The following is a 25,147-nucleotide window of genomic DNA, read 5'->3' as shown; positions in this document are numbered from 1 at the left end:
TCATCCTCTTCGACGCAGACAGTCACGGGAGAAGCTCGTTTTCAATAAGTGCACTATTACAACCTCTAAATAACCAAAGAATACCTAGTAAAGATTATTTTTGTGATAATGTCAAGTGTTTGTATAAGTATTCGTAATGGGATAGACTATTACGAATAGTTAGCACAGATTTCATATTTGAATTATTCGATCGAATATATCGTTGATCAGATCGAGTCTAGTCTACTTAATTTGTATAATTTTCCTAATGGCTACTAGTTTATGCTATTTTTCATAAGTGTCATTCGGATGGCGACTGCAGGCTGCGTTACTGGCCGCGTAGCCAAGATGCCAATCGCTCACGCTCCGTAGCGATCGAAACGCAACTGTCACTGTCACACTAATATGGAAGAGTGATAGAGAGATTTGAGTTTATCGCGATACAAACACTCAAACAGACAGACGCGGCGGGGGACGTTGTTTTATAAGGTGTAGTGATAAAATATTTTTTCTTCGAATTAATTTGTTCCAATGTTATGAGTCATGCTTAAATAGTTACCGATATAAATGTACAAATCAATAGTTTTACCGATTTGTAAATACATAAATTGTAATTTTCACGGCGTTACTAGTTTATTACGGTAGGTAATAAATAAATATAGTCAACATTTATATACCTACCAACTTCGAACTGTTAAAGTACCTACTTCTTCAGTTTTGAAGATAATTTTATTTCGCACAAGAAAAAGGGGTAACGTTAAGTAAATAGAGTGACATATTCTTTGAAAAATAATTAGGAAAATATACGGTCCATTATTTTTTTTAATTTGCTGATTTGGTTTGTGTATTAGCGACTCATGAACATTTAACAGTCGTCATTATGAACGAAATTATGATATCTACATTAAAAGCGGTAAAGTTCTTTATGCAAAGTTTTAGGCGTGGAATATGCGACTTTTCTAAACTACTGCAGGTGAAATGCGTAAAGAGCGATAGCGTTTTCTTGGTAATTAAATTGAAAAACCGTTAATGAATGCATATACAGGGTGATTCAGGAGACGTGAGCAGGACTAATCCTGCACACTCAGTAACTGATAATTGATCGATCACCGTCGTATTTAGGTGAAACAACCACACTTTTTCCTATTTTTTAACTTTTTGGTGAGGGCGAATTTAATCCTCTACAATCATAGTCACCCTACAAGACCTAATTAATAAGCATAAAACCTCTTTAACTTTTTGATTACGAAGAAAATAAACTGTCAAACTTGGTGAGATACGAGTTTTCAAAAGTAACCAGACCGCGATGACAGTGATGACATTCAATTTGACACAGAATATCGGTAGTTTAGTATTCTAATTTTAGGGTGACCATGCATGTCGTAAATAAATTAATAACTTTTTTTTTCAACACGACTAGAAAATTAACGTTAACCTCACTAATACTGATACGAAAGTGTTGCTTATAATTTACGAAATGCGCAGTATTAGTCCTGCTCACGTCTCCTCAATCACCCTGTATATTAATTAGAGGAATTATACTCATGAACACAATTATAGGAAGTACATACAAATAATTTTTAGATCGCAAGTTTCCTAATTTAAACACAAACCTTTAATTAAACTATACACACTTCTAAGCAAGCATACCACATACCATGCTAAAATTAGAACACAGAAACATTAATTAGAAACTGACCCGTTTTTACTGCACCTAGGTCTAGGTATAAGCGCTTAATACTTAATAAGTACCTACTTCTTTTTCTCTGTTACCTTCCGTGATTATTTCTCACTTGATGGTCTCGGGACATCCGCTGGAAATCGCCAGCAACATGCAGAGATGAGGCCATTTCGTGACACTTTATTTTCACTATGTTCTTTATATTATGTAAGTCTATTGTCTGTGTGTTTACGATTAAAAAACTATTCTATTCTATTCTTTAGCAATCGAGAGTACGCCGATTGTCCTAAACGGTAGTTTAGTCATCATTAGAAACAATTTTGCCTTAGCACTACCAGTAGGTAAAAAAAGCGTATTGTCATTACAAGAACTTCAATGTTACGACTTTCTATCCTAGGTCTATAATGTTCGAGTAATGGCGTTAATGTCACCTATTTCCGCTCTCATTATTTGTATGGAAAGTATGAATGCACTTTTGTAACAAACACAGCTAGCAAAACTGTAGTCAAGTAAAATTTTCACGTAAATGAGAAATCAGTACATTTGCGGAATTTACGCATACGCATGCTGCAAGGTACCTACTACTACTAGTAGTTTTATTTAAGAATAAGAAAGCTAAAAAAATGAATAAAGAATAAAAGATGTAAAGTGTAAACCCTTGGAGAGCTCCAAAATATTTCCATCAATTTATGAAAAATATGTAGGTACCTTATTGCCATAATATTATTAAGATAAATCAGATTAATTAGATCGTGTACACATCACAAATAAAATAAAAGCGGGCATCGATATTTTTACAGTACCTACACCTACCTACACAAGTATTTAACTTGGTTGTGATTTATAATTCGATATTGATGTCTACTCACTCAATATTATATGAATATAGAACACAGATGTCTGCTTTAGTGATTGATACAGCCATAATTAAATAATCTGGGATTCATCTGCGATGGACCGATCAAAGGCAGTTACATCAATCATGGAATTGGCCAAGAAGCCACATTCAGGCCTGGAGGCAACTGTAAAGAGCTTGGGCACCACAACGCGAGAGACGCAGTAGGGACATATAAATTAAGTTAGACGTATAATATGTGGGACTCCCTCTGGTCGCATAACAACTTTTGTCATATTTTTAATTGTCATAACACTCTATGGATAAAATTGTAAGTCATAAAAATCTTTACTCAGAATTATTCTTGAGCATAACTGGGTTTTTGTCATAAATGAGTTATGTCATAATTTTTATAGTCATTAATTTAATTCGCATAAAATTTTCAGTCATCTACTTGATATCACAACACAAGTTGTTATGCGCATCAAAGATATGACTTAAAATTGTATGCAACCCAATATGGACCCATAATATGTACATCGATGGAATTCTACCAGGAGTGAAGAAAAAAAAAAACATTATTTGTCAGAACTGTACAGGATGGGTCAAAAACATGTTAGATTTTTTTACTGCGGCATATTATTAATCATTTTAACAAACGCTTGCATTTGTCTATCAAAGCCAAAGTAGTATATTTTAGAAAGATTAATACGTTTTATTTTAGCTTTGCATTACGATTGACTGGTAGAGAATGCCTTATGGCATTAAGTCCGTTTTTTGTTTTTTCTTTTGTGCAATAAAGGTTAAATAAATTGTTATTGTCATTTTTTATTTTTAATGACTTTTGTAAAATATGTGTAAGTAAAAGAAACATAATTATTCCAGTTCGATTTGTCAGAAGTTTATGAATAACGCCAGCTCTTGAAATTCTTGCTCTAATCGTTCCATACAGGCCTATTCGGATTTTGAGATAATCACAAGAACTTGAGACGATTTAGAGATCAACTAGATCTACATAAGATATCGACTAGATGTGACTTGGATATCTAAGTCATAACTTGTCGAAATCGTTCAAGAGGACCTCCAGAATAGCGGAAACGTCAAATTTGACATATCTATCTTACAAATATCTTTAAATTATCCGTATCGTAACTTGTTGAAGTCTAGTAGAAATCTAATTCATTTTCCGAATCGAGCCGATATACTCGTATTTAGCGTTTCGAACAAGACTTAATCTAATCTAATGTGAAAGACGGCAAAACCATTTTCATAGCTCTAAACACCTATAATGTACCAATTTAAATTTGATTTTATTTATTACCTAAAAATGTAATATAAATAAGTATAACATTAGCATTAATGATGTCAAAGATAATTGACCGGATACCTTTGTTTGACATAATGATTAAAAGTCATAATGTAATGATTGTCAGATTATCGCAAGTGTAGAGGCCGTGTATACAGACTTTGCCAAGGCTTTTGACAAAATATGTCACAATACACTTTTACTCAAGCTTTGGCACCTTGGAATACACGGAGACCTATTCCGCTGGATTAAATCATATATAGAGAATCGAAGCCAATGTGTTGTTCTAGCAGGTTACGCCTCTCAATGGAAGTCCATTAGTTCCGGGGTACCACAGGGATCTCATTTAGGCCCTTTACTGTTTACGCTTTTTATTAATGACATAGATAAATATATTAAAAATTCGAAAGTGCTGCTCTACGCAGACGATACAAAAATTTATAAGATAATTCATTCTATTGAAGATTATTATTTGCTCCAAGATGACTTAAAAAATCTAGAGACATTTTGTACCCAAAATAAGTTATTTTTAAACTTGAATAAATGTTATGTTATAAGTTTTTCTAAGAAAAAAAAAATCTTAATTATAATTTCACATTAGGCAACAATCGTCTGAGTAGAGTAACACAAATTCGCGATCTTGGAGTTATTATGGACTCAAAACTATCGTTTATACCTCATCTAGACTCGGTTATAAAAAAGGCGTACAAACAACTAGGTTTCATTTTACGATTAGGAAAGCCATTTAAAAATAGTGTCACTTACAAAATCCTTTTTAACAGTTTTGTCCGCAGCCACCTCGAATTTGCCTGCGCAGTTTGGAAACCCTACCATAATGTTCATAGTGATAGAGTGGAGCGAGTACAAAAGAAGTTTGTTAGAACCCTCGATTTTAGAACTGGTCATACTCACCTTAACTATAATGAATCTCTGACACATCATAAACTCCAAACTCTTGCTAGTCGACGAGACTGTGTAGACTCTGTCCTACTTTTCAAAATATTGAATAATGTGTTAGATGTCCCCTCACTACTACATCAAATACATTTGAGAGTTCCTCATAGACGTCAGCGCCAATGTCAGAAGAAAAAAATGTTTTCCATTCCCTATAGTAGAACATGCTATGTAAAAAATATATTTATGAGACGTGTTTGTAAACTTTTTAACGAAAATGAAAAACTTTATAGTTTAGATTTGTTTAACTGTTCCATAAATTCACTAAAACGTGCTTTTCGGTAATTAGTTAAGTATGTAATTTTTCATTACTTATGTCTCTTTCCGGTAATTTTAATCAATACCCATTAATTTCACTCCGACTCTCGTGAGTATACCTATATGTTCAAACTAATCTAGTACCTTATGTTTATGTTACTTTATTTTACAGACTGCAATTTTTATATACATATAATAAGGAAACTCCAGGTCTTAATTTAAGAAATATTTTTGTAAACCTATTTGTAAACGACTGTTTGTTTCTTCTTAAATAAATAAATTATCATTAGTCATAATTCTGAAACCGTTAACTTTTCAGGATTTTCGTAAGGTTATCCTTTAGGTAGGTTAGGTTAGGTTTGTTTTATAGCAATTATGGAAAGTTACGCGTTTCTGAGAAAAACCAAATTATGGCGAACGAAAATGCGGACCAACAATACATTATGACTTAAAACTTTATAGGAAACAATAGAGGCCAATAATTGACTCAAAATACCTCCAGTAAGGTGTGATTTGTTGCGCTCACGCTGTATAGGTATGGTAAGTATGCGCTTCCTGTACTTTCACCTGCAGTGTACGCAAATGGTCACGTGTTAGCATTATGTATGGAGGTTCGCTCTCTTTGACGCATAACTGTAGGAACTACATGTGATTTTGGCGTTCAATATGCAGATGTTCTGTATTAACCTTCCACTTCTAAATCCACCTTAAACGATGGCCGTCAGGCCGTTCACCGAATAATAAGGAATGAACATTTTTGTACCAAGGGTAGGGTGATTACGGCCAAAACGTGGATTAATAAAAAAATGAAAATGTCAGACTCTTATTCTGGATTCGACCGCATACAGGTTAAAAAAAAATCATGACAATCACAAAACAGGTACAAACAAAAGCAGAAATATGGATTCAAACTTATATTTTGATGTAAAAATTATGCATGTATTTTTGTTATCATTCGCCAATGCGTCTCGCTCGCTCCAAAATGTACGAACAAGTGCGAGCACAATGCATGCGAGAATGATACGAAAATTACATCGTTTTTATATCAAAATGCATGTTCGAATTGGGCTCCTACTTAGCTTAGTAATCAAATGCACACTCACACCAACAAGCTGGTTAGAGATGTACAGATGTAGTGCATAATTATTTTCCTTCGTATTTTCTCCGAAATGGACGAATGTGTCTTGCTATTTCAGTCAGTCTCGGTACAAAAAGTACTGAGGTTGAATGAAGTGGCGTGACAAATTTCCGAGACAAAACAAAGGAAAACAATTATATAATACATCTGTAATACCTATGAATAAAGTCTTCCCACATGCTACCCCGTTCTATTTTTAGTGGTGAACGGTGAACCTAACGCTCTAACCCAGGGGTCTCCAAACTTTTTTGCCTGAGGGCCATATTGCGCCTCAGCAACTTTCGCGCGGGCCACCGTCGGTTATTGCGCCGGGAGAGGGAGTCTGGTTGCTGCTGTTAGGAACAGTTCCACTCTCAATGAATGCTGTACCCCTGGAGCCTGATGGCTCCCGCGGGCCGGACAGTGGGCACTCGCTTTGGATGTCGCAGGCCGAATTTGGCCCGCGGGCCGGGGTCTGGAGACCCCTGCTCTAACTAATTACATCAAACCTGAACCACTGCTTTATTTGCCTTACGGCAGGGCTGTTCAATTACGTGAAGCCACGCAAACACGATGAATGTCACCACAAATTAAAAACTCGTTCGACGCAAACAATCTGTCCCGGCTCCGGCACAAATATCTCGGGTAATGGAAGCCCCTTAAATGTAACTACCCCACTTCTTAGCTCCATCAAAAGACCACGGGTCGAATATTAAATGTTAGTGGGTAGCGTTCAATGAAATAAGTAAGTATACCTACCGTACTTTGATAAAATCGAAGTTGTTTTTTTTTTTGTAAAATCATTAGATGGTAACTGTGATAGGTAAAAGAACGAGAACTGATACTATGGGAGTGTATTTAAAAACAAATTAATAATAATAAATCAATGGTACCTATCAAAAATCATACCCAGATAAGTAACTAATGTAATAACATAAGTATAAAATAATAAATATTAGCTTTTAATCTTATGCCTTGAACTTAAGTATCAAAATGCGTTTATTTTAAATTATGTACATACACATGTGCCTGCACTGCACCTCCTAGTTATAGTTTAGTTTTAAGAAACATTGCTGTGCCCTAACAGGGTTCATGTGTGAACTTACCCTAATGTAACATCTGTCTTGTACCACATGATTATTATGCAATAAATTATGAATTATGAGAACTAGGTGCAGAATGATCACGGAAGATTACAGTACTAAATCTTAGGACAATCATAAAGTATTTTAAATACAACTGCAAATTTAACACGAATATAGAATATACCTAGCTAGCAGAGCGCTATTAATTATAATTTAAGTTAAGTTACACTTGTGACAGTTGTGACGTCACGCCAGTTTTAAATAAGAAAAATAAAAGCCGTAATTATATCGTAAAAAATATGAAATTACTTTTTTTCGGACTATCAAAAAAACACGCTGTATAATTTTAATAGTATATTTTCAGTATACTGAATTGTAAGTAGGTACAATACGTACAAATAAATTTGGGAAATATTCCATTTTGAAATACTAGATACACTTATTTTAAGTATTAATTAAATCGGGTCATACACAGCAATTAGGGTTTCTTCTGTGGACTTACCCAAAGTAAAGGGCTTAAGTGTAATTTCAACCCTTATCCACATAAAGAGCTAGGTATTGGTTTTCTATTAATCCGTGCGGTAAAATAATTACTTATTTTTATGCGCACATGCTGTTAACTGTTGTTCGCAGGAGTGACAATTTAAAATCTGTATATGTCCCAATTATGACAAAACAGATGAGGTAATTTTTTTTAATTTTATTTACAGGTTTTCTCGGGCTTTGCTGGCAGGTTGGATGCGGGCAACACAAATACGACAAGTAAGTACTTACCTGAGGGCGTACTGCGAAAATTGAACATAGAAATTTCGTTATCTGCCTCTCTGTCACTCTTGCCTATTCGAAGAAAGATTACCGTGCCTATTATGATTAATTGGATCGTCAAAAATCGGCCCCTAAATTCTAGCAACCTAAACACGATAGTTAGTTCTCATTTTCTTTGCATATAATCATAATAAAAAAACACTACAATAGCAGGAGATCTAAGGTCCACCACCTTGCATTTTGGAGACAAAGCAAACCGCTTGGAACAGGTGTTCCTGGGGGTGATCTGAGCTGATTAAGCCCGGTTGCCAAGAGGTTCCCCCCAGCAGGTGGGCAGGGGAGGGGGGGGTAAAAGTGCCTCCGGCGCGCCTCACTCTAAGCTTTATATCTGCATACATCTCGCAACTATATCAAGTTTGGTGTCTTTTTCGTGTAATTCGAGGATGAAGAATTCAGTTCTGTGACTAAATTTTCACTCACCCATACAAAAAAAATCGAGAAATTCAAAATTAAAAAAAAATCTTTTAATTTTTTTTTCGTAAATCCTCTAAAAAAATTTAACTATGAGGATTTGCTCTAGAAAAAAAATACCTGTAAATAGCCCAGTTATCCTACTATACAGAATAGTAAACATTGTCAAACATTTTTTTTCATAACTCTGTTAAAAAAAAATGTTTTGTGTCGCGCGGCGTACCTGCATTGTAAGAGCGGTATGCAGCGTTTAGGATTTTTAAGTATGTTTAGATGATTTCTGATAAGTTGTTATTATTCTGGTTGTAGATTACATTAATAAATTACTTCTGGCCCCAATTTCACATCGGTGACAGGTGCGACGAATTGTAAAATCACTGTTGCTGACGTCACAGGCATCCATGGGCTACGATTACCACTTACCATCGGGCGGGCTGTACTCCTGTTTGCCACCATCATTGTATTATTTAAAAAAACTTTATTATATCGGATAAAAACAGATATTTCTCTTGCGAGGTTTCTGACAATTGTCAAAGATTTAGAAGAATTGTAGGTAATTCTTGACAGGTAATGAGTTATATGTCGGAATTTCGTGACAATTGTAGTGTTTCTTGTGACAATTGTCAGAAACCTCGCAGGAGAAATATCTGTTTTTATCCGATATAATAAAGTTTTTTTTAATAATACAATGATGGTGGCAAACAGGAATACGGCCCGCCCGATGGTAAGCGGTAACCGTAGCCCATGGATGCCTGTGACGTCAGCAACAGTGATTTTACAATTCGTCGCACCTGTCACGTTGGTGAAACAGGGCCCTGGAAGTGATATATATACAAATATAAATTAAATATATAAATAAATCGGGATGGCAAAGGATGCTATGACCCGTTTAAATAACATTTGGAAGAAAAGGGGAATTGGTATCAAAACCAAGATCAGATTGATACGAGCACTAGTATTCCCTATCTTCCTGTATGGAGTGGAAACGTGGACTATCCTGGCCAGAGAGAGAAAAAGGATTGATGCATTTGAGATGTGGTGCTGGAGACGAATGTTACGAATACCTTGGACGGCGAGACGTACTAATGCATCAATCCTAACCCAGCTCCGAGTGAAAACTCGTCTATCCACCATATGCCAACAGCGTATACTATCATATTTCGGACACACAGTGCGCAGAGGTGACGAAAGTTTGGAAAAACTGATAGTGATTGGACACACCGAAGGCAGGAGATCACGCGGTCGTTCACCAATAAGATGGACCGATCAAGTTAAAGACTCGTCATCCTCTGCTTTCTACACGGTCGTCGGAGACGCGTTGGACAGAAACCGGTGGAGACAGATCATCCGCTCCAGATGCAACCCTGATACTGACCACGATCCTCAGACATGAGGGACCGACCAAAGAGAGAGATATAAATAAAGATGTTGGGAAAACTTTCGCCAACAGAGTTAAGTATTATAAATGTGATAAAATTAACATTATTATTTGCATGTCTTTTCCATATCTCGGGACCATGGGGTCCCGGACCTTTGGGAGGCGTACGTGGGGACGAAGCCAACAGCGCAGAGGCCCTTTAAGGCACGTTAATCTAAAAGCAAGGGATACATGTGGTGGACACTATCCCCGAACGCACAATGTGATACATCCGGAGATGGTCCCCGCCAGGTGCAAAGACTATTACAGTGCAGCACTTTTGTGCTGCGATGGGAACTAAGGTCATGGGCTATAGATTTGAAAGTTGTATGGACTGGATAATGGGCTATGGGAGAGACTAGCGGACACCTGCCGTGACAATCAGTCTCAAAATTGTAAATGACAGGTGGTGACTCATTGAGTGGGCCCCGCAATGGCCGCACGCACAGTGCGACAACAGGGCAACACTTTGGAGTGGCTGTGAGGTTGTCGAGAGGTGAGTCTGCGGTAGCCAGATCCCGGTAATCCATTCAGCAGGCCGCCGGCGTTATGACATTTTACACTTCCAACCTGGAGCATAGGTCCCGCTCTTGCGACTCCATTCTGGCCGGCCAATCAAGGCAAGCACAGAGGCGAGGGCCAGATGACAGGGCCCTCTGGAATAGGGGTCCGCGGTGTCGTCACTCACCGTCAGCTCGCCACAAGCTGCCCCCGCGGGACATTATTATTATTATTGTGGTGTTGTGGGCCTTTGAGTGTCGCATTGACCAGCATTGATTTATTGTGACGGCCCTTTCAGTTCATTACTAATGCCCGTTGCATCCAGAAAGTTCCAGATTCTTTGGGCCGTAATGTTTTGTACCTCATAGGGTTGCACTACGTGTCGCCCTAGGTAGGTACTTCTTTTTGACATTTAATTAGTAGTCCACAAGAACAGAGAATGTGCATTGCAGTCTCCTCTGACTCCTGACAGAACCTGCATGTCGCATCTTGTTTCTTGCCAATTTGAAACATATATGTTTGTTCAACTTGCAGTGTCCAGTCAGTATTCTAGTCACCGCGCAGGTTTTGTGCCTTTTGAGTCTTAAAAGCTCCTTAGCAGTTTTGCTATTGAACCCTTTGATCAGAGCTTTCGAGTGTTCTTGTCCTTCAACGAACTTCCACCAATCGATTGCTCTCGTTTCTTCTAAGTTGCTGAGCAGAGAATATGCATCTCGTTTTGTGCTTTCACAGAAGGGTTCTGGGCCGACCAGGGGTGTGTCTGCGCCCTTTCTAGCAAGTTCGTCCGCTTCTTCGTTTCCGTTAATGTCGGAGTGCCCTGGTACCCATCTAAGTGTAACTTTGTTGGAGTAAACCAGTGCATTTAGGTTTGTTTTACAGTTCTGGACTAGTTTTGAGTTTGACTCAAGGGACTCTAGTGCCAGCGGAGCAGCCTGGCTGTCTGAGTTGATGTAGATAAGCTGGTGTCTTAGGTTTCTATCCAGGTTGATCTCCGCACATTTGTTGACGGCGAAGACTTCTGCCTGGAAGATTGAGGCCAATGTGCCCATGCTGACACTAGCTCTGAGCTTAGATCTCTCACCATAGATCCCACATCCTACATCGTTGCCTTTCTTGGAAGCATCTGTATACCAGATGTGGCTTCCCTCTTCGACGTACATTTGGTTGTTGATCCATTTGTCTCTAGGAGGTTTTTCTACTGTGTACAGTTTGGTGAGATGACATTCGGTGTGAGCGTCATCAGTGGGCATGCTAAGGGCTCTATTCGCAAAAACCCAGGCCTTTAGATTGGTTAATGCCTGAGAGCGCCATTTTGGCCTGTTTAGCGTGCATATTCTGTAGACGCACTGCTTGGCCTCCTTTTGCACCTGCAAGTGGAGTGGTATGATGTCCAGCAGTGCATCTAGGGCCGCTCCCGATGTCGAGGAGTAGGCGCCTGTTACTGTTAAACAAGCCGTGCGTTGCAGGCTGTTTAGAGTGTCTATTGCTGTCTTTTGGCTGGTTTTGTTACACCAGACTGCGGAGGCGTAGGTGACAATTGGCCTCACTACCGCTGTGTATAACCACATAGCAATTTGGATCTTAAGCCCCATCTTGCTCCTGCCATTCGACAGCATGACCACATGGCCATTTTCATTTTTTGTATAATGTTTCTCAGGTGAGGGTTCCAAGTTAACTTTTGGTCAAAGGTGACCCCTAGATACTTGACCTCTGCCGAGAACGGTATTATTTGTCCATTAAGTCTTGGTTTTGTGAGTTTATCGAGCTTCCGTTTCCTTGTGAATGGTTAAATGGCTATTACAGTCTTGCTCGGATTAATGGACAAGTCATTTTCTCTACACCATTTGAATATTGTGTTTAGAGCTCCTTGCATTAGGTTGGATATTGTGTTGAGGCAAGGGCCTTTGACGATGACTACAAGGTCGTCGGCATATCCTTGTGTATCAAAGTCTTGGCCTGACATGATTGCAAGAAGTTGGTCCACTGCTAGGGTCCATAATAGTGGGGATAAAACGCCTCCTTGTAGGCACCCTTTAGTGGTATAAAATTCATGCTCTATATATAGTATTGATGGTCAGAGTGGCTACTCTGTTTGAGAGCATGCTATGTACCCATCTGGTGGTTTCGTCTACTCCCTTTGATTTCATACCATTGAGTATGGTCTCTGTGGGCGTATTGTCGAAAGCACCTTCAACATCAGGGAACGCACATAGAGCGGTTTGCTTTGCCTCTAGGGTTTTCTGCACCTTGTCAACCTGGTTGAAAATTATTTCGGCGACACGGCGGTTTTTGGCGCACGGCGCGATTTGGTCTATGTTTGGTGACAGATTATAGCCCCTCAGCAACAGCCACCATGCCCTGCTGACTGGGGCTGGTCCAAACAACAAGGTTATTGGGAGCCCATATGGACAAGCCTACCTGCGGCGGCTGCTGCTTCATCATCTCAGCCATAAGACGTCCACTGCTGAACATAGGCCTCCCCCTTGGACCTCCATACGTGCCGGTTGGAAGCGACCCGCATCCAGCGTCTTCCGGCGACCTTAACAAGATCGTCTGTCCATCTTGTGGGTGGACGTCCTACGCTGCGCTTGCTAGTCCGTGGTCTCCACTCGAGCACTTTTCGACCCCATCGGCCATCTTCTCTGCGTGCCATGTGGCCTGCCCATTGCCACTTCAGCTTGCTAATCCGGTGGGCTATGTCGGTGACTTTAGTTCGTCTACGGATCTCCTCATTTCTGATTCGATCACGTAGAGAAACTCCGAGCATAGCCCTCTCCATAGCTCGTTGAGCGACTTTGAGTTTTGAGATGAGGCCGATAGTGAAAGACCACGTTTCGGAGCCGTAAGTCAGCTGCAGGCTGCTGCTTGTTTAGAGCTTATTCGTTGCCGCTGCAAAACAAAATGCGCAGGGAGGTGCAACTGCGTTAAAAAAAACCTAAAATGCACAGTCCTATGGGCATGTAATGGCAATTACGAACAATATAATATCTTATTTTAACCCGCATTTTTTGTCAAACATCTCCTATGTTAATTTTATCACATTTATAATACTTAACTCTATTAGCGAAAGTTTTCCCAACATCTTTATTTATATATTTAATTTATATTTGTATATATATCACGTCCAGAAGTAATTTATTAATGTAATCTACCACCAGAAGAATAACAACTTATCAGAAATCATCTAAACATACTTAAAAATCCTAAACGTTGCATACCACTCTTACAATGCAAGTACGCCGCGCGACAGAAAACATTTTTTTTAACAGAGTTATGAAAAAAAATGTTTGACAAGTTTACTATTCTGTATAGTAGGAGAACTGGGCTATTCACAGGTATTTTTTTTCTAGAGCAAATCCTCATAGTATAAATTTTGTAGAGGATTTTCGAAAAAAAAAATCTAAAGATTTTTTTTGAATTTTGAATTTTTCGAATTTTTTGTATGGGTGAGTGAAAATTTAGTCACAGAAATGAATTCTTCATCCTCGAATTATACGAAAATGACACCAAACTTGATATAGTTGCGAGATGTATGCAGATATAAAGCTTAGAGTGAGGCGCGCCGGAGGCACTTTTACCCCCCCTCCCCTGCCTACCTACTGGGGGGAACCTCTTGGCAACCGGGCTTAATCAGCTCAGGTCACCCCCAGGAACACCTGTTCCAAGCGGTTTGCTTTGTCTCCAAAATGCAAGGTCCCCTTAGAAAACGGGACCTTAGATCTCCTGCTACAACGCGTACTTGATGTTATGTTTGAAAATAATGAAAATAATAAATATTATATACTCCTTGAAAGAGCCATGATAGATATTGTACCATACAGACTTACATAAACTATTTAGTGCAATATGAATAATAGGTAATAGGTACGAACCATGATAACTCAAACCTCCGTAAGACGAAATTCTCGTAACAAAAAATTAAATTATATTTCCTTCTCGTTACAGTTCAAAGCCTCTAAAATTCTAAATTATAGGTAGATAACTCAGTATAGTTTACCTACAACTTTACAACCTCAGTTACATCTTTGACACGATAACTTGCTAATACTAACATTTTGGCGTTTTTCTTAAGATTCTTGCTATCGAGGTTTTACTGTAGTTTTATGTGCGTACCTATTTGCTTGCGTAAATGTAAGAATTTGTTTATACGCGTAGCATTATTGATTCGTCGCCGTAAGTCGCAACGCTACTGATAAGACTGAAAACGTATACGAGTGCAATAAATTAAAAACACATTAAAAAGTAATAGTAGACTGTACAAAAACAACATAAACCAAGGCAATTTATCGGCCTGCGATTATAGGTACGAAATGCCTATCTATAATCATCACCATTTAACATATCAGCAGGAAGACATCCATTATTGGACTAAGGCCTTCCCCAAGGATCTTTAAAATAATCGGTCGTGTGCTGCTCTCAACCAACGGTTCCCTGCGATTTTATCCAGATTTACGATCCATATTGTTGGGGTCCCAACGTGTAGGTAGTTAGTATCTTCTTCCATTTGAACAGAGCAGGACCAGATGATCAGAAGCCCATGATCTCTGTCGCAGGGCAAGAATGTGTAGGGATGGACGTGTGGTAACGCGTAAAGCGGGCAGAATATGTCAGAGACTAAAACCACATTACAGGCTAGTAAACACCGGGCCCCAGATAGATAGAGGGCACTGGTGAAGGGGGCCAACAGTCGTCACGTTCCTCAGTTACGTGGACAGGACAAAAAAGGAAAGAGAGATTGTTGGGGGCCTTATCTTGCTCCTATCCGAAGGTGAAATGGGTTTTTAAACAATTTATGCTCGAGGTTTATTAGAAACTGCTATTATAGTTTTCTTTTAGATTGAAGCCGTATATTCAGTTAGAATGAACTAACTCACAAGTAATAATACCACACTATTTGTTTCAGTTACACTCTTCTACGCATCATACCAAACCATGACCAACATCTACAAAAGTTGGCGGAGCTCCCTTTAGACGAAGAAATCTCCCATGGAGAAGTGGAAGTACTGAAGAGAAGTTATGGACTGAATGACAGTACAGATGTTTTGGTATCTCCGAACAGTAAGAAGCTGTTTGAACAGTTTGCAGTTAAAAATGGGATGCCAGTTGTGACGAAACATTATTATGGCAGGTTGGTTTCTATTTAATGTTTGGAATAAAAAATATTGCGTATAGTTAGATCTAATAGAATAAGTGAGCATTGTAATGTCGGAAAATGCCGATAAATTATATAATAAGCATGAATTTCACATTGAAAACCAAACATCGAAACAAGATTCTTATCGTCATATTATAAGAAGTTTTTTTTAATGTTTCACGCGTTTGACTTCAAATTACTTTTTGTTTAGTTAGTCACCGATAACAAAAGCCGAGCTTGGAAACATCAGAGCTTGGAACTCAATCAAACAAATAGGCAAACGAACTCATTCACCATGCAATAACATTGTTGCAACTATATTTCCCGTTGGGGTGCGAATATCTACTTGTATTCCCAGCCTATTTTTATCACGTTAGTTTTGAATAAAATAGAACTTGATCAGTTTGATCGGAAAGTTGCCTAGCACTAATTTACTTATTAAATTGTTCATACATACGACCATTTGTAATGAAAGTAAAGAAAATAAAACGTCTTTGTTATGTGTGTTTTGCTACACTAAATAAATCAAAATGTAAGAAATAAAAATATAAAATGTAGGTATATTATAATAATAAATACTTATAATTTTTTTAGATCATTTGAAGCATTGGAACGTGTGTCGAGGAGACGATTGCGAGAAGCGTTTAGAGTATATGGATATAATAGTTTCGATGCTGTAAGTAAAAGAATATTTTTAGCGTCGTCAAATTAATGACCATTATATGAACAGATCTTTTAAGTAACTTTATACGTATTAATTGTAACCAAGTCAAGTATACATATTATGCTTAATAAAAACTACTTTATTACGTACTTAATTAAATTTTCCTGAATCTAAGGGGTCATCCATTAATTACATAACACGAATTTCAAGGTTTTTTGACCCCTCCCCCCCTCATTGTCACACTTGGTCACATTTGGCAAATCCCTCCCCCTGGTGTGACGTCACATTTTTTCAACGAATTCGGCAAATCGAATCAAGTAGGTTGCACCTATTATTAATGTTTTATCAAAATATATTTGAAAAAAGAAATATTAGTAATTTTATAACCCAAAACTGATTAGGAAAGAAAATTAAACGAATAAAAATGATTATCGTTCCAAAATTTTGTTATTTAACTGTTCAGCGAATTAAACAATTTAAATAAGTTAAAGTGACCTCACAAAGTTTGAGCTCCCCCCTCACCCCCTGTCACAACAGGTCACATTTTCTTGACCCCCCCCCCCCCCTAAACGTGTGATGTAATTAATGGATGACCCCTATATTAGATTACTTCTAATTGCTACTATTTTTTTAGATAAAGAGTTACCTAGACGATCTTAAGTTTCGGAAGGCGGAGTTAGTAAGACTCCAGCCCTTGGGCTACAGTTACCAGCGACGCGCCATGAGTCTTGTCAAGATCTCTAAAGACCCCAGCGCTGGAAATCCAATAATATTTATTGATGCAGGTAGAGAATCTAAATTTAACCTCCTGAGTCCCCCTTGTCATTATTGCAGTTTTGAAATTGGAACCTTCTTGTGTATTCCATTTTAATTCAAAATTCGATTTGGATTAAATCCCTTATAAAGGCCTCAAGGACTCAGGAGGACAAATATTTTGCACTCTGGTGTCTCTGGTACAGTCGAAAGTGTAATATAACCCATGTCACAATGACAATAGTATGAGGTCTCTAGCGACTTTCATATTGATTGTCACGGTAACACGGTATGAAATGGGTCATAAATTAATACTTTCGACCGTACTATGCTTTAAGTTGGAAAATTATTAAACCTGTTATTAAGTCTTTTATTAACGGTCTACCTGTACTACCGATGATCTCCTTAAAGCAACTCCCCAAGGAATACAAGTGGCAAAACATTGGACGAATATAATTTAGGAAATTGGATCACCTTTACACGATAAGAAGGAACGGTGTACCAGATAATTATGCCTGTGTTTTCGTAAATAACAAAATACTGCACAAAATTACAATTTCGTCATCGATCACTTCGATCAGCTTAGTTATACGAAACAATTACCTACTACGAAATAACTACTTACGCTGCAAAGTGCACCAATAAAGTTAAAAAAATACTATATCTCGTCACGTCTCATACACAGATGTATTGACGTACAACCGTCAAATAATGAGTACTTATATAAAACAATGTTGTAGTGTGTATAGTGCGACATAAAATAGTAGAAATTAAATAAAATGGAACTAAAAAAATTCTATACTAAATTGTTGCCATGTTTAAACATTTTACGTCAAAAATGTGACAGTTACGTAGGAAGTGGCGCCCTTAATAAATTTCTACAATTTCTTGTATACCTAAATAGTTACGTTATCGTAAATCCTTCATATTGTAGTGTTTTCACACAGTATTTATATCAAAAGGTATCCACGCTCGCGAATGGGTGGCGCCCGCTATGGCCATGTACATCATCCACCGACTGGTGACCGACAGCGGAGCTCGGGAGCTGGACGGCTTGGACTGGTACATCCTGCCCGTGGTCAATCCGGACGGGTACGAGTACACGCGCAGCTCCCGATCTGTGAGTACCTTTCTAGTCCCATTACATACACTGATTATGTCAACGTCAGCGTCACCTGGGGCAGGCGTGGCTCACTCCGCGATTTCGTCGCGTCGCAACAAGTAGCTACAAGTAGATCCGCTTGAGATGGTAACATAGGATTGCATCATAAATATTTATCCGATTTAAAGACATTGTTAAGTAATTTGAGACGGAACTAAAAACGACGGGAGAGTGATAAATTTAAACGAACGTATTCTGAGAACGAGAAAACCAAACGCTCGAAAGTAATAAATTAATAAAACAAAGAAACATAAAAACAATACGATTTATGTTTCTAGTTAGGGTCTAAGGAAGTAAAACAAATGCAAAATGGACAAGTGTGCGATAAGACAGTTCAAGGAAAATAATAAAGAAATTTACTAACCCTTAAAGTTGAATACGACCTAATATGAAGCCTATCGCTGACATATACAAGCGATTATACAATGCAGGCAACTACTCTGGTTCTTTCAAATCATTGCAGAATAAGTCTACACGTGCAACACAACGGGTTGCCACTCAAAAGGCGACATCGCCACTTCCACGAACTCCGGCGCCGCCGAAGGAGCGAGCGAGACAGCGCAGTGCGAAGGAGCGAGACGGAGCATTTGCTAGGAGGGGCTGCAAAGACACTGGACCAGAGACGAGCGAAAATCTTCCCTGTTACATTGTATTTAGGTTAAGATAATATGTAAATAATAAAGTTGTAGTAATTAAGTTTGGTTAAGGTTGTCGCAGGAAGTTGAGGACACTTTTTTGAAAGACGCAGAAGAGATAGGTTGTCTGACTTAATTCACCATTTTGACGATCAACAAGTATCTCAATACTATACCAAATAGAGAGTTGTAGAGTCAGTGTCGAGTGGCAGACGAGCAGCTAATACAAAGCTAAGTACTCTGTTAATGTGAGGTGACAAATCGGATATAAATACCAATCAATTTATCTCACCATATTTTCATAGCGTTGTAGAGCAAGTCCGTAGGGCTTTGTAGAATAGTCTTTGTAGAAACTTATCCGATTAGTCACTGAAGATTGACCTCATTGTGTGTACTACTATACTGTGTTGGCCTGACGTATTGGTTGAGAAGAAATAAAGTAGTAATTACGTTCTTCTCTATAGACCGCGGGTTATTTCGCTATCACTTCGCTTCACCCCTTGTTATTGCCGAAACATATCAACCAATACTAGGCTAATATATTCTGATTGTGTATTTGTCTTATGGAAGTTTAGCTATACTCTCGTTCAACCTTAATAAAGACAGCGTATGTTAGTTGGCTAGGTTAGCTATATTGGTAATATAGATCTGATTAGGGTTCTTTATAAGTAACTTTGTTAACTTTAGTTTGAAAAGAGACCAAAAGAATAAACTGAAGGGGTTTCTTAGGCGGTTCTTCCTCTTTACAGTGTCCATCTTTCCGAATCGCTGGTACAAATAAATATCTATAAATTTGACTTGCTTTTAATTCAGTGTTTCCTCTCATACTCTAGTTTGGCCCTAAGCCTTCATAGTTACCTTGTAGTTAGGTTGGACAGACAAGAAGGTATTTAGTTAGAAACTGAGGTAATATCCATCATACCTTACATACCTGGCTTTAATAAGCGACTAGAACCGATTTCAGGTAGAAAAGCTTTGATGTGTATTGGTAGTTTTGACGCGGCTAGAGGAAATAAACGACGACGCCAATCGGCCTGACTGTTGACGGCCTCTAGCCGTCGATTGGGCTCATTATAACTTACGAAATATCTAATTTCTGTCACTCGTTTTGATCAAGGGTTTATTTGCTATTAAATTACGGGGAATAAGCCGTTACCATTGTGACCGCAGGTCTAGGGACTAGATTAATTACTAGTACACATCGAGGTTATACGACTTGCGTAGAGCAACCTGTGTCTACCTTATACGAGGCGCCGAGGGTTAGCTTAGTGGCCACTCCCAAGTAATACTAAAGGTATACCGCTTAACACCAAATAAATCCGATATCACATAGTGCACCTGTGCACCTGCTAACCCTCCATACGAAATGCTAGCTAGCTTACACACATAGTAGACACAGGCCTCTACGTGGGTAGCGCAAACGGAATCAGTCCTAGAAGCTTTGGTATCTCAGAGACTGCCGTGCTCAGTACTTTTCACTTACGCTCAGGAAGAACTGTTCTGCGCCTCCACTGGCGTCGGACGCGACACCGGTCGAGAATTAATTACTTTCGTCCCAGACGAACACGAATTATAGTGGTTCAGGCTCTGTCCGTGAGGAAGTGGCTCTGAGGTGTGTGGTCAAGGTTATTGTTTGTCCAAGCTTTATTTTACAGGGCCACAATACCACTTCACGTGGTGCCGCATGACGCAGGATTCTAGACTTTGTGTCAAGATACTATAAAAACAAATAGACACAACTAGAAGGACTTGATTAGTTACTCAAACTTACTATAAAATAAATAAACACAACGTAGGCATTTAAACTAAAATTGACGATCACTTTTAAAGAAATACAATTTAAAATAAATACATTAAGAAGAGAGATTTCGATTGAGGCAAGTCATTAATACCAGTAACTTTAGTCTAAAGATTGGAGAGGGGTATCTACAATATAGTTTTCTCTAATTCAGATTTAAAAGGTTGAACGAGGGTACATCTGAGCGTATTATAATTACTTACAGTCCCTACAGATAATTAATTTTAATATAGCGCTTGGGTTTTTCATTCCTTGAACCGTCTAATCGTAGCAAGATGTCAGGACGTGGTAGTAAAGTTCGTGGCGCAAAACGTAGCGCAGTGTTAACGAATAGAAGCGAACCAAGTAAACAACGACGAATTGAAACCGACAATGACGAGGGACAGCAGGCTAGTGTAGATTTGTTTGCTTTACAGCAGCGTAGTTTTGAGTCTCTTTTAACTAGGTTTGACGAGCTAGTAAAGCGTGTGGACTCTATGTCGTCAACCGCAAGTGGGAGTAGTGAGAGTGCAGTCTCGCGGACCGAATCCGAGGCGGCGCAGAACATAGAGGCGGACGGGAACGCGTGCAGTAATAAGAGGACTAGCGTTTATGTGATGCCGCCGTTCACGAAGCCCAGCTTTAATGGAAATAACGACCCAAACCCGATGAAATTCATTGAAAAATTACGTAGATACATTAATTCGATTAACGCGCAAGATAGGGTCTTAGATGTAGTGACCGAGTGCCTGACGGGGTCCGCGCGTACCGTCTTGGGATTAGATAGTAAAAATTGGCGAAATTTCGAAGATTTTGAGATGGATTTTAAAAATAGATACTGGACCAAACAACATCAAGAGGCTGCGAAAATTAGACTTATCAAAGGAAGGTTCGATGCTAAAGGAAAACTGAGTATGGGGGAACATTTCGCGGAACAAGTCGATACGGTTAGTGCATTAACTATACCGTTAGAGGAGAGTGACTTAGTAGGGTATATTATGCGTCACTATCCCAGGGATGTACAACAAATGTGGTACACATATACACGGGTAGGGAAAGTTAGCGTACGGGCAGCGACGGACTTCTTGTTCGATTACGACCAGAATATTAGTTCCGATAGTGTTAATAGTAGTGTGGCAGGCCAGGGAACTAGTAGGGACAATTTTTCGCATAGACAATCGTTTAATAGGAGAGGAATAGGACATACGCGTGGTAATACACCCTTAGTCGCAATACTAGAGGGAAGGCAAGATGGCGAAAATCAAAGGTCGTATAGAGGCAGGTGGCGCGGACGAGGTAGAAATAATTATAACAGGCGCAATTTCCCGGCAATCAAATGGGAACCGGCTTCTTCGTCGTCAACAAGTAGGCCTAGTTTTTCACAGGAGTCTTCAACTCCAGGAATCGCGGGAAATAATCAATCCACATGCACAGGGGTAGGTTCGGATCAGGGAAACGGGACTCAGTCGAACAAATAAGTCCCGTTTGTAAGACTGTAGATAGAGAGGTAAAACGGGACGCGGTAGTCAGTAAAATAGGAGTAGCTTATAAGTTAATGAATCGCTGGGGCTGGCGTGCGGGTCAAGGTTTAGGCAAGCTAGGAGATGGGGACAGAAAACCGATAGGTTGTAATGCGCGTTTAGGGTTAGATAAATTTAGGACGTTAGAATGCGTAGGTAGACTTTTTAGCGATAAGAACGAGCGTGCTATGTTATGTGAAGAATGGGGTAGACCGTGCGTTGCGTGTTATAACAGGAAAGGGGAATTATATACCATACTTGACGACTTAGATGAAAGTATAGACGAACAAGAGGGGAACGTAGATCCGACGTTGCCAAGATTACCTGAGGTAGAAATTAAAGTAGGTAGTCGTGTGATAAAGGCACTGATAGACACAGGGAGTCAGATAACGGCTATTTCCGGTGAATTATATGTTAATTTGAGATCGGAGCTAGGACCATTACCCGAAGTACCTATACCCGCGCTACATCTTACGGGAGCTTTTGGGTCTAGAAGCGAAAATGTTAGGAGTCTTTATCTAATTACTGTAGAAATTGCAAAAACACAAGTCGAGACTCCCGCGCTAGTACTACAAAAGATACGACGGTCAGTTATTTTAGGCTGGGATTGGTTAAGGAGAGTGAAAGGGACTATTGATTGTGAGGATCAAAGTTTAACAATAAAACATTTAGGAGTGACGGCGAATGCGACGTTCAACGATCAGACTGAAGAAGATCGTCTAGCTAAAGTCATGTATTCCTTGGAGGCCTTGGCCGAGCCATCAGGGACACAAACGAACGATGTTAGGACGTTTGGCGAAGGTGCAGGTTCCGAACTAATTGATAGGTATGTAGCGATTATGGACGTCGATGAACAGCATAGGACCTTACTGTTGCGGACATTGAAGAAACACCAAAATGTATTTTCACAAAAGTTAGGGCTGACAAATAAATATACGCACGAGATTAAAATGCTAGATGGGACCCCATTTATAAAGCGTAGTTACCCGATACCGTTTGCACATAGGGAATTAGTAAAGGCAAAAATAGACGAATTAGAGAGTTTAGGCGTTATCAAACGTGAGGCCACTGCGTATTGTAGTCCACTTACCTATACGAAGAAGAAGGACGGCTCCGTTAGATTGTTACTAGATGCGCGAGAACTTAACAAAAGGATGTTAGGGGACGCGGAGGCACCACCAATTACATCAGAGATTCTACAATCGTTCCACGGGGTAAATTACATTAGTTTGATTGATCTCAATAATGCATACTTCCAAATACCGATTCATAAAGACTCAACCAAGTATACTGGTTTCACGTTCATGGGCAAAAGTTATACATACGCCGTATTGCCTCAAGGTTTGAAGACATCAGTAGCTAGCTTTTCTCGAGCAATGGACATAATATTGGGCGGAGTTAGGGCATTTTGTGTGAATTATCTAGACGATTTAATTGTATATACGATTGGGGACTTTGATTTACATCTATCACATATTGATCAGGTTCTTGAGAAGCTACATGACGCAAATATGACTTGTAATATAGAGAAATGTAAATTCCTGCAAGTGGAGGTAAAGCTGCTAGGGCATATAGTTAGCACTAAAGGGATTCAGATGGACCCAGACAAGACAAAAGCTATCCAGGACTTCCCCGTTCCTAAAAACGTGAAGCAAGTTAGGGCGTTTCTAGGACTAATAAATTACTTTAGAAGGTTTATAGAACGGTACGGAGAGGAGACTAGGCCATTGTGTGATCTTCTTAAAGGGGAAATCAAATTCAAATGGACGCATGTAGAGAATGAATGTTTTGAACGCGTTAAAACGCTGTTTTTAAAATCAGTGATGTTGGTGCATCCTGATATAAATAAGACTTATTATCTACAAACGGATAGTAGCGCCATAGGTATTGCGGGGTGCGCATATCAACTGTCGGATACAGGTGAGAAACAAGTGATAGGGTTTTGTAGCAAAGGGCTCACCGAAGCGGAAATGAGATGGACAGTCACGGAACAAGAATTGTGGGCTATTATATACAGTTTATCTAAATTCGAGACTTATTTACGGGGAGCAAAATTAGTAATACGAACCGATCATAAAAGTCTTACGTTTCTAAATTCATGCAAGTTACTGAGTGCACGCATGATTCGTTGGGTACACTACATAGGACATTTTGACTACAGCATAGAATACGTAAAGGGTAGTGACAACGTAATTGCTGATGTTCTATCACGTCATATACAGGGGGTTACGGATATCAACACCGCGAAAGTTCAGCACCCAGAAATAAACTTATTTGAAACTACGAATTCGCGGATAATTAGGCAACAGCTAGCGGAAATAGGGCGACACCAGGTAGAAGACGGGGATCTGAAAATAATAATAGATAGTCTGTCTAACAAAGAAAACATAGCTAGGGACAAGGTAGGTCGGTACTATGAGTTGGAAGACAATGTCCTCTATCACGTAAATCCTAAGTCAGGGGGACGCGTGCCAGTTGTCCCAAAGAAATTACAAACGGATTTGATAATAAATATCCACGAAGAAATAGGTCATTATGGCAGGTTCAAGGTTTTAGCGTTGATGAAGAAAAGATATTACTTCCCCGGTATGTCGCGCGAAATAGCAAATGTCTTGCGCCAATGCGACGTCTGTCAAAAATCTAAACATGCGTTAGATAATCATTCTGGGCCATGTAAGCCAGTGATTGTCAAAGAAGTAGGAGAAATAGTCTTTGGGGACTTTTATGGGCCACTACCTCCAGGGCGGTTTGGTAAAACATATATTTTTGTGATGCAGGATGCATTTAGCAAGTACATACAGCTATACCCATTAAGAAAGGCAACAGGTAGTGGCGCATTAGGCTGCGTGAAGAAGTTTCACAAATTGATCAAAATAGGACGAATCATAACGGATAATGGATCACAGTTCATTTCAAATACTTGGGAGAAAGGGATAGCACAGTTAGGTATACAACTAGGGCATACCTCAGTACGTAATCCAAGGGCAAATTCGTGTGAGCGGGTTAACAAAGAGTTAGGGAGGATGTTTAGGACGTATTGCAGTAAATCACACAAATCATGGGTTGACGTAGTCTCACAGATCGAAGATTGCTATAACCATGTTATCCAGGTCTCAACAGGGTTTACTCCATT

General features: G+C 39.1%; 2 protein-coding genes across 2 annotated transcripts in view; one reads left to right on the top strand and one right to left on the bottom strand.

Moving 5' to 3' along the window:
• LOC134798204 (growth arrest-specific protein 1-like) overlaps positions 1 to 25,147 on the bottom strand; it is a 454,209-nt gene that overhangs the window by 90,212 nt on the left and 338,850 nt on the right. The window lies entirely within an intron of this gene.
• The window catches only part of LOC134798171 (carboxypeptidase B-like), a 32,184-nt gene that overhangs the window by 2,480 nt on the left and 4,557 nt on the right, over positions 1 to 25,147 (top strand). Inside the window, exons 2-6 of the mRNA XM_063770516.1 lie at positions 7,926 to 7,977; positions 15,273 to 15,497; positions 16,098 to 16,179; positions 16,802 to 16,952; positions 17,883 to 18,040. Coding sequence (XP_063626586.1) covers positions 7,926 to 7,977; positions 15,273 to 15,497; positions 16,098 to 16,179; positions 16,802 to 16,952; positions 17,883 to 18,040 — 668 coding nt within the window. The remainder of the gene's footprint in view (positions 1 to 7,925; positions 7,978 to 15,272; positions 15,498 to 16,097; positions 16,180 to 16,801; positions 16,953 to 17,882; positions 18,041 to 25,147) is intronic.

This window comes from Cydia splendana, chromosome 16, assembly GCF_910591565.1.
Source record: "Cydia splendana chromosome 16, ilCydSple1.2, whole genome shotgun sequence".
In the NCBI taxonomy this organism is placed as follows: Eukaryota; Metazoa; Arthropoda; class Insecta; order Lepidoptera; family Tortricidae; genus Cydia; species Cydia splendana.
This window is presented reverse-complemented; position numbering and strand designations above follow the sequence as displayed.